We start from the raw sequence: 12,707 nt of genomic DNA on the forward strand, positions 1-12,707 counted from the left end.
GGTCGAGGCTGCGGTGGCCGGGAGCCTCCAGCCACTGCACTCCAGTCTGGGCGACAGAATGAGACTCCAACTCAAAAAAAAAAAAAAAGGAACCTAACTTGAACATTCTTAATTAACCTCCAGATCAGCAAAACTATATAGTCAAGACTAAAAATGTCCAGAGGCTAAAAATTTCCAGATAATACTCAGCTGTTTGTTTTTTCTGCTCAACAGGCGTGCTTCCTCCTGGGATGGATCTGACTCATTTACAGGGATTATCTGGCCCAATCCTGGGTCAACCCTTCTACCCTTTACCTGCTGCTAGTCACCCTCTGTTAAACCCTCGTCCAGGGACACCTCTACATCTGGCAATGATGCAACAGCAGCTGCAGCGCTCAGGTAGGTTTAGGAATGGGCCAGGTGAGTTTGGGATGGGCTTAAGTAGCCTTGAATCTTTTAAGACCAGTTTTTAGGACATTGACACTTCATTCTTTAACTTACCCTAGCAAGATCGGAGCAAAGGTATAACCAGAGAATAAGATGAAGAAAACCGACCTCTATGCATTGTGGGACTACTGTTCCTGCAAAGACAATAGAGGAGAGCCAAATGTGCCCTGGTTTTCTTTGTCTTTTGCCTCTCAGGAGAGAGGGCTGGGAATCCTTCCATCAGAGGTTCAGCATAGGTTACTGCTTCTGTGATATGGTTATTTGCCACGGGAAGTAGTGGTCATGTCATCAGGATGAGTTTTCAATATTGATGGCTTCTAAATAGCTCAGCTTTCCAAGGTACTGTCCTCTGGCATTGTTGGTATTTTATAAAGGAGTTTCTAAAGAAGCCTAGAATAAATCCTCTAGTAAAGTCTTCTGTTTAATTTGAATGAAGCAGGGCCTGATAAAGAACTGCTTTCTCCCCCATGCTGTGAATGATAACCTTTCCTATCTCCACAGTTCTGCATCCTCCAGGCTCTGGTTCCCAGGCAGCAGCTGTCAGCGTTCAGACCTCTCAGAATGTGCCCAACCGGTCAGGCCTGCCCCACATGCACTCCCAGCTGGAGCATCGCCCTAGCCAGAGGAGTAGCTCTCCTGTGGGTCTTGCCAAATGGTTTGGCTCAGATGTGCTACAGCAGCCCCTGCCCTCCATGCCTGCCAAAGTCATCAGTGTAGATGAACTGGAATACCGACAGTGAGCAGCAGGGTAGACAGGCTCACCTAAGCCTGGGACCTATAGTGGCACCCTGGTCTGGACTCTGCTTCCTCATCTTGGGTTCACTTATGGGCTTTTCTTTGGAGCACTCTGTGTGAAACTGTGTAGGAGGGGCCCATGCACCTAGTGTGGTTTGTATTATGTTGGAAAGATCTTAACCAATTGAGCGGCGCCTACATTGTCTGAATATGGGTTGCACAGTGTTGTCAATCCTAGAAACAGTTTTTCTTTTTGTAAGATATGTGAATGAAGTGTTGGTGTCCTCACCAAGAGGTGGCACCTAAGGGTTCTGAGGAAATAAATGTATAGACCCTATGTACAGACCTGTGTATAAACAACTTTTGTAAATACATATAGGATAGCTTTTTTGAACTTATACAGCTGTACATAAAAGTAGCTGATATTAGTTAAGCCTGTGTCGACAGTTTGGATTTTTTCACTTGTACATTTGGGACTTTTTTTTTTTTTTGGTTGATTAAAGTTGCATATGCTAAGTGTGAATGAAGTGAATGGCATCGTTGTGTTCATTTTCTCCCGGAATCTCTTCTTCCTCATTTCTAACCAGTTGAGCCATGAGGCTCAGTATGTTCCTTGAGGTAAATGAAGTTTTTTTTAAAAACCCATAACCCTGAAATCTATCTTGATTTAGGAGGAAGCAACTATGGTCTTCTTCCTTGAGCCTTAAAGACCCCAGTAGGTCAGTTTAGGTGGAGCTGACCTTATTGTGGCGAATACCAGAAAATCTGTAGTGTAATCTCTAAAATTAAACCCACCTAGTGAAAACAGTGTTTATAGGGAAATCGTGTATATGGTAGTTTCTCCCAAATCATGTTTACTGGAGCATCCTGTTTCTCTAGCTCAGAGTTCTGATTCAACCCACTGAAGTCTGATGCCTGTCTTAACTGACTCCATGTGTTCTGTATCTCATTCTTAAGTTCACACTTGTTTTGTTGTTCGCCTTAACCATATACAGCATTAAAGAAGGATTCTACAGAATTCTACAGGGGCTTGAATCCCCTTTCCTGACAGGTTTTTCAGTGCTGACCTGATGTGATGATACTGATTTCTCAAGCTCCTGAAGTTTATTTGCCAGAGTTTCAGACACTTGTCTATTTAGGCCATAAAAGCTACTTTGACTACTCTGAGAGACAGAGGCGGGAGTACTGCCTGAGCCCAGGGGAGACCAGCCTGGGCAACATAGCAAGACCTTGTCTCTACAATAAATCAAAAAATTAGCTGGGCATGGGGGCACATGCCTATAGTTCCAGCTACGTGGAAGGTTGAGGTGGAAGGACTGCTTGAGCCTAGCTGGTGGAGGCTGCAGTAGCCATGAGCATGCCACTGCATTCCAGCCTGGGTGACAGAGACTTCAACTCAAAAAAATAAAAATTTTAAAAAGCTACTCTCTGTGATAGGGGTCAAATAAATGAAGCTATTTTCCAATTCACAGGTGAATGCCAAGGTAGTTGAATTTTAAGTCCAAGGGTAAAAAACAGTGTGAGTCTTGAGTGTTAGGGGTGTTGACTATAAACCTAGAACTGCCCACCTGGCCTATATTTCCAGAAACACAAGAAAACTGGTTACTTTTCAATAAAACCTGACTTTGTGGATTAAGCATGAGGTCCTCCTGGTACTTTCCTTTCAACCTCATTAATAAACCCTGCCCAACCCCGCTCACCCCCCAATGTGATTCACACTCAGTGTGATTCCTCAGCTTCAGAAATAGACCCTATGTTTGGAATTTTTAGCAAATGCTTTCTGGTTTCCACAAGTGGAAGCCAGAAAGCATTCCTAAGTGTCAATGACAGAGCACAGATGCCTGAATCCAGTTCCACCTATCCTGTATATCCTCTTCCACTTATATCCCCTTCATGTTGAACCCACAGGACTAATAGGCATAGGATAAGGGGATTGGGTTGAAGCTGCCAGTAAGGGCTTCCTTTTCAGGCTAGAAGCTGCTGGGACGGAAATGAACAAACAGAAGCACCAAGCAAAGGGCAAAGCCATTGGCTGGTAGTTGGCCATATGGGACAATGAAATGAGTATATTGGCTAAGATTATCAGCAGAAGCTAGACATACAGGTTTTAGCAAAGCTACTTTGGTAAACACAGCAGGAGGAAGGGGGTGGGATGGGGAGTGGAAGCAAAAGAGGTGAATACAGCCTTCAAGGAGCGAACAGCTTAAGATGAGGGCAGGGAGTTTCTTTGGAGAAACTTCAGAAGGCCTATAACTGGCACGAGATGGGTTTAAGCAATCAGTGCTGGAAGGATGCACAAAATAAATAATCTAAGAATGTAGACGGCATCCTCAAAGTACAACAGCCAAGGGCCACAGACATCATGGAAAATCTGCAATTTAAGAAGGGGAAGTATGGTAGGAGAGGAAAGCAAGCAGTTGAGTAAGTAGTGCTTGGGAGGTCAGTGGGAATAAATGGGAATAAAATGAAGAGTGCAGATAGGTCTTCCTTCACAAGATAACTATTGAGTGTCTTATAAGCCAGGCTCTATTAGAAGGAAGGAAAGTCAAGTCCACTGGCCTTTTTTTGTGAAAAACAGGCACAAACACAATCCAGGAATGAAGATAACCAAAACTCTGGTTCTTCAATAATCCCATTCCCTTTACCAACAACTGATTCAAAAATGGATATGTGACCCAACTGAGGCCATGAGACATAAGAACAAACTGGCAAGGTGGCTTCTGGGAAATGGCTTCCCAAAAAGATTCAGCCCTCTTTATTACCTCCTGGATGGTCTGTGGCAGACATTCTGTAGCTTATAAAGTGAGGCAACTGCCCACCAAAGCCAACAAACTTCAGTGGACAGAGTAGACTGGCAGGAAGAACCCGGATCTCACTCAATGACACACAACTACCATGAACCCATTTGAGCTCCAGACAACTTTTTTGAGAGACCAAGTTTCCTGTCTGAAGTTAGTGCTTTTTGTGCTAAATGCAGCCAAAAGCATTCTGTTTAATGGCACAGAACAGTGGGATCTGCTTAGTTGTACTGAAGATAGGAAAGAAACAACATGTAATATTTTAACACAGGAAATTCAAGTCATGCTATGATGGCCAAACCAGTATAGACTTGGAATTCACAAAGAGAAAGTCCTTAGCTGTAGGAGGCTGTAGGAATATACCTCCACAGTGGTCCTATCCCCAGCAGCATTCCTCACACCAAACTGTACCCGTCTCCCAGAATTACCAAGTCTAAGCCTAAAATGGAAAAGGTAGGATAAGGTTCTCCTCAAGGACTATGGGCCTTGGGATCAAGTGGAGAATGATAGATACAAGGCACATCCTGGGACCATAGGTAAACTGAATTTCAGTAACTCTCTCTCCCCAACATCCTGGCAGTGCTAAATGTTTCCTCAGTGAAAGTGAATTTCGGCATGAAGATTTCCCCAGAAACCAAGGTTGGCTGGAAAGCAAACCTTGCTGGAAATCCAATAGTTCAGAAAGGCAGTGTTTTCCTGTTTCCCTGCAGAGCTGGGGCAGGCTCTTGATCATGGCCTCTGTCATGAATGCACCAGTGATATCAAGGTCTATATTGTGAAGTGACTAGGATGCAGGCCTAAGGGGGTTATCTGTGGGTCTGTAGACAGCACTAAGCCCAACCTCCACAAAAATTATCAAAGGGAAACAACTATCAGGGCAGAGGGAAGAAAAAGCACTGGACAAAGGTTGAGTATGTGGATAATCCAACAACTCTGTCTCTCACAACCTGCTAAAACCTCTAGCTTGCCTCATTTGAAGACAGACATTCCCCATATAAGTCATAGAATGTCTGCCACAGACCCAAGCTCTATGTCAGCACCAGGAGAAAATAAAGAGGGCGAAATCTTACCTTTTTGGGAAGTCATTTCCCAGAAGTCACCTAGCTGGTTTGTCCCTATGTCTCATGGCCTCAGTTGGGTCACATGTCCATTTTTGAATCAGTTGTTAGTAAAGGGAATGGAATTATTGAAGAACCAGAGTTTAAGCTGTTGTCATTCCTGGATTGTGTTTGTGCCTGTCTCTATTTTTCACACACACAAAAAAGGGTCAGTGGACTTGACTTTCTTTCCCTCTAATAGACCCTGGCTTATAAGACACTCAATAATGTCTTGTAAGATTTATATTCCACCTTCCTATAAACCTGTCCCCTTCTTGATTTTCTCAGGGACTAATGACCCTACTCTTATCAATAATCTCTGTAATCCATACTGAAATAATCTTTGACTTCGCTTCTTCCAAAGAGCAAGTCAATCAGTTATCAAGCTTAGATTTCTCCTCTGTACCTATGTGGCTACACCCTCCCTCTGCCCATATTCTCATTAGCCCACTACACCAAGCTTTTTGTCAATTAATTTCACATAATCAAAGCAATCCCCTTAAATTCCCTTATTCCCAGCCCCCAAAACCTGATTAGTCCTTAATATCCTCTCAAGTAATCCTAACATGAACTCTTCTCCCAACTTAACATCCCATCTCTATACATACACATATGTGTACACACAAATCCGCTCTGATCAAACTAGTTGCCTCACTAGCAATGTTCTGCATTCATGCCCTCGCCCAAGTTATGTGGCTGAGGCCAGGGAAAGGAGACACTTAGTGGCCAAGCTGGCAGCATGGTATATTCAACCCAACACTGATGATATACAAGTGTATTCTGACTGGGGCAGACAGGGAGCCCAGTAACATAAACCGCCCAGAGACAAGAAGAGTCAGCATTCACTGAGTACTTACATGTCAGATACAGTGCTAAGCAATTTACAAGTACCATCTCTCTAAATACTAACAATCCACCCCCTAGAAGGAAAATGCTATTACTATCCCATGATATATGAGGAAACTAAGGCTCCTAGAGATTAGGTAATTTGTTCAGGGTCTCCCAGCTAATTAGAGATGGACCTGTAATTCAAACCCCAATTTGCCTGGTCAGAGTACTTTATTGAACTGCCACATTACCCATCTTCCAAAATGGGTTAGCCTTGCAGGTAATAATCAAGTCCTTCCTCTCTCCAGTATCATGTGGAAAAGACCACTTGAAAAGACTGACAGCCACATCCAGTCGGAAGGGTTTCCCATGACTAAACATCAAATAAGATGCTGTGCATCAATTTTTATCCATTTCACACTCAAGACCAAGTTCCCTAGCATCACCTCTATAGTTGCCTCACTGGACATATCCTCGTTCAGCCCATCCCAAAACAAATTCTGACAATGACACATGAACTGCACGCAGCTGACCAGCCTACCAGATCTTTTATGCAGCTCGACATACAAGATGACACCAAGGTAAGACAAGTGAAGTTCCAGTTTGAGTGTCTCCCTCTCCCTCCCCTGAATCCTGATCCAGTGGCTGCCAAAGCCAGAAAGAGTGGGGGTAGGGTGCTTGGTCATGGGAAAGTTGCTGTGGTTGCCCCGGCAGATAAGGAAAGGAGAAGGTTTCACTTCTTCACAATCTGAATGACATCCTCATCCTCCAGTGTATGGTCTTTACCAACTTTCTGAGGATTGTGTTTCACAGAGAGACCCCAGACCAGAGCGCTGTATGAAAGGGAAAAAAGAACAGTCAGTGTAAATAATAACCTAGCTTCTGCCCAACTTGCCTGGATGTTACCCTTCTGCTCAGTTTTAGCACTGCAGCTCTTAAGAGTCACAGGCCTGCAATAGTCAAAGGCCCCTCTCCCAGATCAAGTACCACACTCAAAGCCTATATATACAGCCTTTATCTTCCCCAGCAGTGTGGCACACTGAAGCCTTCATATACAAGTTGGCAAGAACTCCTGGAATTTGTTTGGTTTTTCTTGTTCCAGAGCCAATTTAAGAAAGTTAAAGAGAAAAATAGATGAACAGGTAGTATAAGAAGACTAGTTCAAAACTAAAAGAAGGTATGGGTTTGTTATAGGAAAATACTCTGAAAAATACAGATTGAAGACTGACTCTCACAGATACGATGCCAGTTACAGACTATTCGAAAATACCTATTTGTGCTAGGTCTACTGAAAACATCAAGTGAGTATTGACAAGAAATTAGGGCCTTTCTTCTCACCCATGCTAGGAAAATCCTCCTTCCCTGTCAAGCAACTGTAATTGATATGTAATCCTGATTTACTAGAATATATGAAGGTAACTTGTATTCTCAGGACTACAAAATTAAGGATGTGTTGTGCTAGTGAAGAAAACTGGTGAACACTGACCTGCGCCTCATACAAGTTAAAAACTATACTAAGGAATAAAACATTTTAAAATTTATATTCTAAAAAGAAAAAAAACAAATATCAGGAACAGATATAATAAAAAACATATGTTAACAAACAAGATTTTCAACTACATTAACAAGCAAATATACCTAGATAAATGTAAGGTGACCATTTTATTATCTTAAACTAGAAAAATAGTTTTTAGCAATCATACTCAATGCCTTCAGTGAAGTTAGTGCCTCCTGCTTTGTTGACAGCAATATAAACAGTTTAGCCCTTTTGTAACGCAATACATATCAAAAGCCATAACACAATCATTAATCCTACTTCTAGAGTAAATAAATAAATGGAAAGGGGCTAGGTACACTGACTCACACCTGTGATCCTAGCACTTTGGGAGGCTGAGGTGAAAGGATCACTTGAGGCCAAAAGTTCAAGACCAGCCTGGGCGACATAGCAAGACCCCATCTCTACAAAGAAAAAGAAAAGCTAGCCAGGTATAGTGGTGCATTTCTGTAGTCCTTAGTACTCCACAGGCTGAGGTGGGATGATCGCTTAAGTCTAGGAATTAGAGGCTGTAGTGAGCTATGGTCACATCACTGTACTCCTACCAGGGTGACAGAGCAAGCCTCCAAAAAAAAAAAAAAAAAAACTGCGACTGAAGAATAGAAAACTCCCTAAAGTAGCAAAAAATAGGAAATAATATGGATATAAAAATGATATATAGTATATGAATCTTAGACCACAAGGAAAACACATAGTAAACAACCAAAAGATGTATGCACATGGTTAAGGACAAGAAAGATACAGAAAAGGGACAGACGATATAATTAGAACACTGAGTGCTGAAATGTTTTTGCTTTTGCTTTTTTGTTTTTTTAACATCTTTTTTATTTTAAAATTGTGGGGTACAGTTAAGGGTCAGGTGTACAAATATGCATTGTTCAGGCACCCTTGTTGATAAGGGTGTCTCCCCGTCCCCAGACAGATATTGACTACCGTTAATCCCACCTCCCTAGCCCCCTCATAGTTTCCCACCACTGTCAATCCTTTTCTTATAGGATTATGATAGATGTTCAAGGTCCACTATATGAGTGAGAACATGTGATACTCAGATCTTTGTTTCTGTGAGATATCACTCAGTATTATAGATTCTAGTTCCATTCAGGTTGCAGTGAAATTCATAATTTTGTTCTTTTTTGATGGCTGCGTAGTATTCCATCGTGTATATGTATCACATTTTTTTAATCCAGTCCTCTTTTGATGAACAGCGTGGTTGGTTCCAAGTTCTTGCTATTGTGAGCAATGCTGCAATAAACATACATGTACAGGTATCTCTTTCATAGCCTACTGGAAATATACCCTGAAGAACTCAAATCACTATATGCTTTTGTTTTCTTTAGAGACAAGGTCTCCCACTGCTGCCCAGGCTAGAGTGCAGTGGCAAGATTATAGCTCACTGCAGGCTTAAACTTCTGGGTTCAAGCAATCCTTCTTCTTCAACCTCCCAAGTAGCTAGGACTAGAGGCAAATGCCACCAAATCCAGCTAATTTTTTTTTTGGGTAGAGAAAAAGTCTCCCTATGTTGCCAAAGCTGCTCTCCAACTCCTGGCCTCAAGCAATACTCAAGTGCCAGGATTACATGTGTGAACCATCACCCTCAGCCTGAGAACTGAAACTTTTCTAATATTAATATGTGTTAAAAATGCAATTTGTAGCCGGACTCGGTGGCTCAGCCTGTAATCTCGCGCTTTGGGAGGCTGAGGTGAGTGGATTGCCTGAGCCCACGGGTTCGAGACCTGCCTGGGCAACTTGGCGAGATCTCATCTCTACAATAAATCAAAAAAATAGCCGGGTGTGGTAGGGCGCGCCTGTAGTTCCAGCTACTTGGAAGGCTGAGGCAGAAGGATCGCCGGAGCCCAGCAGGTCGAGGTTGCAGTGGCCAGGAGCGGCCACTGTACACCAGTCTGGGTGACAGAGTGAGACTCTAACTCAAAAAAAATAAATAAATAAAAATAAAAATGCAATTTGTGCAATAAAGAAAAAAAAAAAAAAACAGGAAAATAGTGACCAAATAAAATTCTACTTGCTTTGGTATGTCACTTCTCTAAAATCTTCTACCCCCTGCCACTTTAATTCTCTGATAAACATACAGTTCTAGAGGATATAAATAGTGTTCTGCCACTACAGAAGGCAGGAGCTATATGTAAAAATATATGAAGCTTGAAAAAGGGCAATGTCTAACTTTTTCCAAGGGTCATCTCCATCAATTCAATTAACTGTCAAATGTCAAAGTACAATGCTTCAGTGCAGTAAAAATTAGCACCTATGTGTGAAATATAGTAGTTTTAGAAAAAAGAGGCCAGGTACAGTGGTTCACACTCGTAATCCCAGCACTTTGGAAGGCCGAGACAGGAGGATCGCTTGAGTTCAGGAATTTTTTAAGAAAGATGGAGATCAGTGGATAGATAGATGCATGGATTAATGGACAGGAAAGATAAGACAGATACAGGTGTGGTGGAGTGTGCCTGTATTTCTGGAGATCAAGGGTGTGGTGAGCCATAATTGTACCCCGCACTACAGCTTGGGCAACAGAGCAAGACTTAGACCAAAACAAACAAACAAGCAAAAAAGAAAGTGAAGCTCAATAAAAAAAACTTCAGCTGGGTTGGGCTTAGTGGCTCAGTCTGTAATCCCAGCACTTGGGAAGTCGAGGCAAGTGGATTGCCTGAGCCCACAGGTTTGAAACCAGCCCAAGCTACTTGGCGAGACCTTGTCTCTACAATAAATCAAAAATTAGCCAGGCATGGTAGGTGCACCTGCAGTTCTGGCTACTTGGAAGGCTGAGGCACAAGGATCGCCAGAACCCAGCAGGTCAACACTGGGTGACCGTGAGCATGCCACGGCACTGCAGTCTGGGTGACAGAATGAGACTTCAACTCAAAAACACAAAACAACAACAACAACAAAAACTTCAGCTGGGCATGGTGGCTCACACCTGTAATCTCAGCACTTTGGGAGACTGAGTTGGGAGGATCACTGGAGCCCAAGAGTTCAAGTCCAGTCTTGGCAACATAACAAGACCTCGTCTCTACAAAAAATTTAAAAATTAGCAGAGTGTGGTGGTGTGCGCCTATAGTTCCAGCCACTTGGGAGGTTGAGGTAGGAGAATCACCTGAGCCCAGGAGTTGGAGGCTATGGTGAGCCGTGATTGTGCCACTGCACTCTAGACTGGGTAAGAGTGCAAGAATGAGATTCTACCTAAAATAAATAAACAAATAAAGGAATTCACTTTCAGTATTGTTAGGATCAGAAACAACTATTTTTAAAATCTTACTATTTCTAAGCAGGGGTTATTTCTATAGCTCAGGGGTTAAAGCACTAGTCTTGTAAAATGTCACTATTTCTGTGCTTTCCTAATTTTCTACAATTATTTTCTTCTGCTTTTAAAACAATTTTGAAATTTTCAGCCTGAAAACATGAAAAGAATTATTCATAAATATTATAATCCAATTAAACAATTTCTCATAGGATTACAGGTTGAAATTCTGAACTACTAGAATTTATTTTTTTTAATTAATAAGTAAAAATAGATTATCGATAATGACAAATGTATTTCTCATTGTTGGAGGAAAAAAGTTAAAAATAAGGGAGAAGGCTAAAATAAACTAAGATCAGAGGTAATAGTATAAACTCATGGTTTTTAAGAAAGATGGATGGAGATCAGTGGATAGATGGATAGATTAATGGATAGGAAGGATAAGAGAGATACAAAAATATACATGTGTATGTAACTGATCCACACATGCATTTTCTAACTCCATCTGCTAAAATGGCCTACCTACAAGAAATAATAACCTACTCACAATGAGCATACCTAGCACCCAAATCTTGGAAATCAGGGTTCCTTGGAGAAGTGACTGATTCCAGGGCTGGTACAGGCAAAATCAATGTCAGTTGGGATCATATAAGTAGTGTCAAAAAGTAAGAAACTGCTCAAAAAACAAGATGGCAGCTTAACAAAAAAACATAGGAACCAATATAAAAGCAGTTTCTAATGGCCATAGTAGGCATAATTTGAGAAACAAAACAATGATAGTACTGGATTATAGCTTATAGAATAAAATAAATATTCAAGAGCTCATACTAATATAAATTATGAAGTAAATAAGTAGGAGAGAAGTGACAGTTCTAATTCACAGAAGAAGTCCAATAAATAAATGTAAAATTAACAGGGAAATAAAGAATCACCATTAGGCAAACATCACAGGAATAAGTGTCACAGATAACCTCCACCAACGATACTAATATCAGCAGGAAAAATTTGAAGAGGAAGAGGATTTGCATACTCTCAAAGTCTCTCCTCAAGATATTTACCAAAGAGAACAATACTATCTTTACAGTGGAGAAACCCAGCCTACACCAACTTAACCAAGTAATCAAAGTAAGTATTATTATCAGTAAGATGTATTAACTTCATGAATCCCACAATATGATGCACTGAGAAGGACAAATCATTTTTGTAGTACTCTTACCAAAAATGCATAATCTCACTTCAATCATGAGAGAACATGGGACAAACTCAAAGTGAGGAAGCCTCAACAAAATAACTGGTGAGCACTCTTCAAGAGTGTCAAGGTCATATATGACAGTGAAAATCTAAGGAAATATTACTAGAAGACTAGAATACTAGAAGACTATGGACAAATAACAACTAGATGCCATATAGGTTCCTGGAACACAAAAAGGACATTGGTAGAAAAGGAAGTAAAATTCAAATAAGGCCTATAGTTTAATTAATAACATTATACCAACTCTAATTTCCTCTTCTTGATAATTGTACTATAATAATGTGAGCTATTAACAACAAAAGAAGTGGGTAAGGGATAAAAGGAAACGTTGTACTATATTTGCAACTTTTCTGCAAGTCTAAAATTAATTTAAAACATGGCCAGACAGTAGTGGGAAACTGTCGGGGGAGCAGGGGGCACATCTCATCAACAAGGGTACCTGCATAATGAACATTTGTATACCTAACCCTGAATTGTACCCCACATATATAAAAATTAAATTAAAGTAAAAAAAAACATGGCCAGGCATGGTGGCTCATGCCAGTAATCCCAGGATTTTGGGAGACCAAGACAAGAGGATTGCTTGAGCCCAAGAGTTCGAGACCAGCTGGACAACATAGCAAGACCCCACTCCTACCAAAAAAATTAAAAATAAAAAAAGTAGCTGGGCATGATGGTACATGCCCGTAGTCCCAGCTTGGAAAGCTGAGGCAAAAGGATCACCTGAGCCCAGGAGGTCAAAGCTGCAGTGAGTCATAATCAT

The 12,707-nt window shown here is 41.3% G+C and overlaps 2 protein-coding genes across 3 annotated transcripts in view; one reads left to right on the forward strand and one right to left on the reverse strand.

Moving 5' to 3' along the window:
• Positions 1–1,690, forward strand: part of EIF4ENIF1 (eukaryotic translation initiation factor 4E nuclear import factor 1) — a 21,696-nt gene extending 20,006 nt beyond the window's left edge. For both annotated transcript variants that reach the window (XM_008062485.1, XM_021714710.1), the window contains 2 exons: positions 214–378; positions 928–1,690. In XM_008062485.1, the coding sequence (XP_008060676.1) occupies positions 214–378; positions 928–1,166 (404 nt within the window). In that variant the 3' untranslated portion in view covers positions 1,167–1,690. The remainder of the gene's footprint in view (positions 1–213; positions 379–927) is intronic.
• Positions 1,691–6,403: 4,713 nt separating this feature from the next.
• DRG1 (developmentally regulated GTP binding protein 1) overlaps positions 6,404–12,707 on the reverse strand; it is a 38,163-nt gene continuing 31,859 nt past the window's right edge. Inside the window, exon 9 of the mRNA XM_008062487.1 lies at positions 6,404–6,717. Within this exon, the coding sequence (XP_008060678.1) occupies positions 6,618–6,717 (100 nt within the window). The 3' untranslated portion in view covers positions 6,404–6,617. The remainder of the gene's footprint in view (positions 6,718–12,707) is intronic.

This window comes from Carlito syrichta, unplaced genomic scaffold (genome assembly GCF_000164805.1).
Source record: "Carlito syrichta isolate Samal-C Ts95f unplaced genomic scaffold, Tarsius_syrichta-2.0.1 Scaffold305723, whole genome shotgun sequence".
NCBI lineage: Eukaryota > Metazoa > Chordata > Mammalia > Primates > Tarsiidae > Carlito > Carlito syrichta.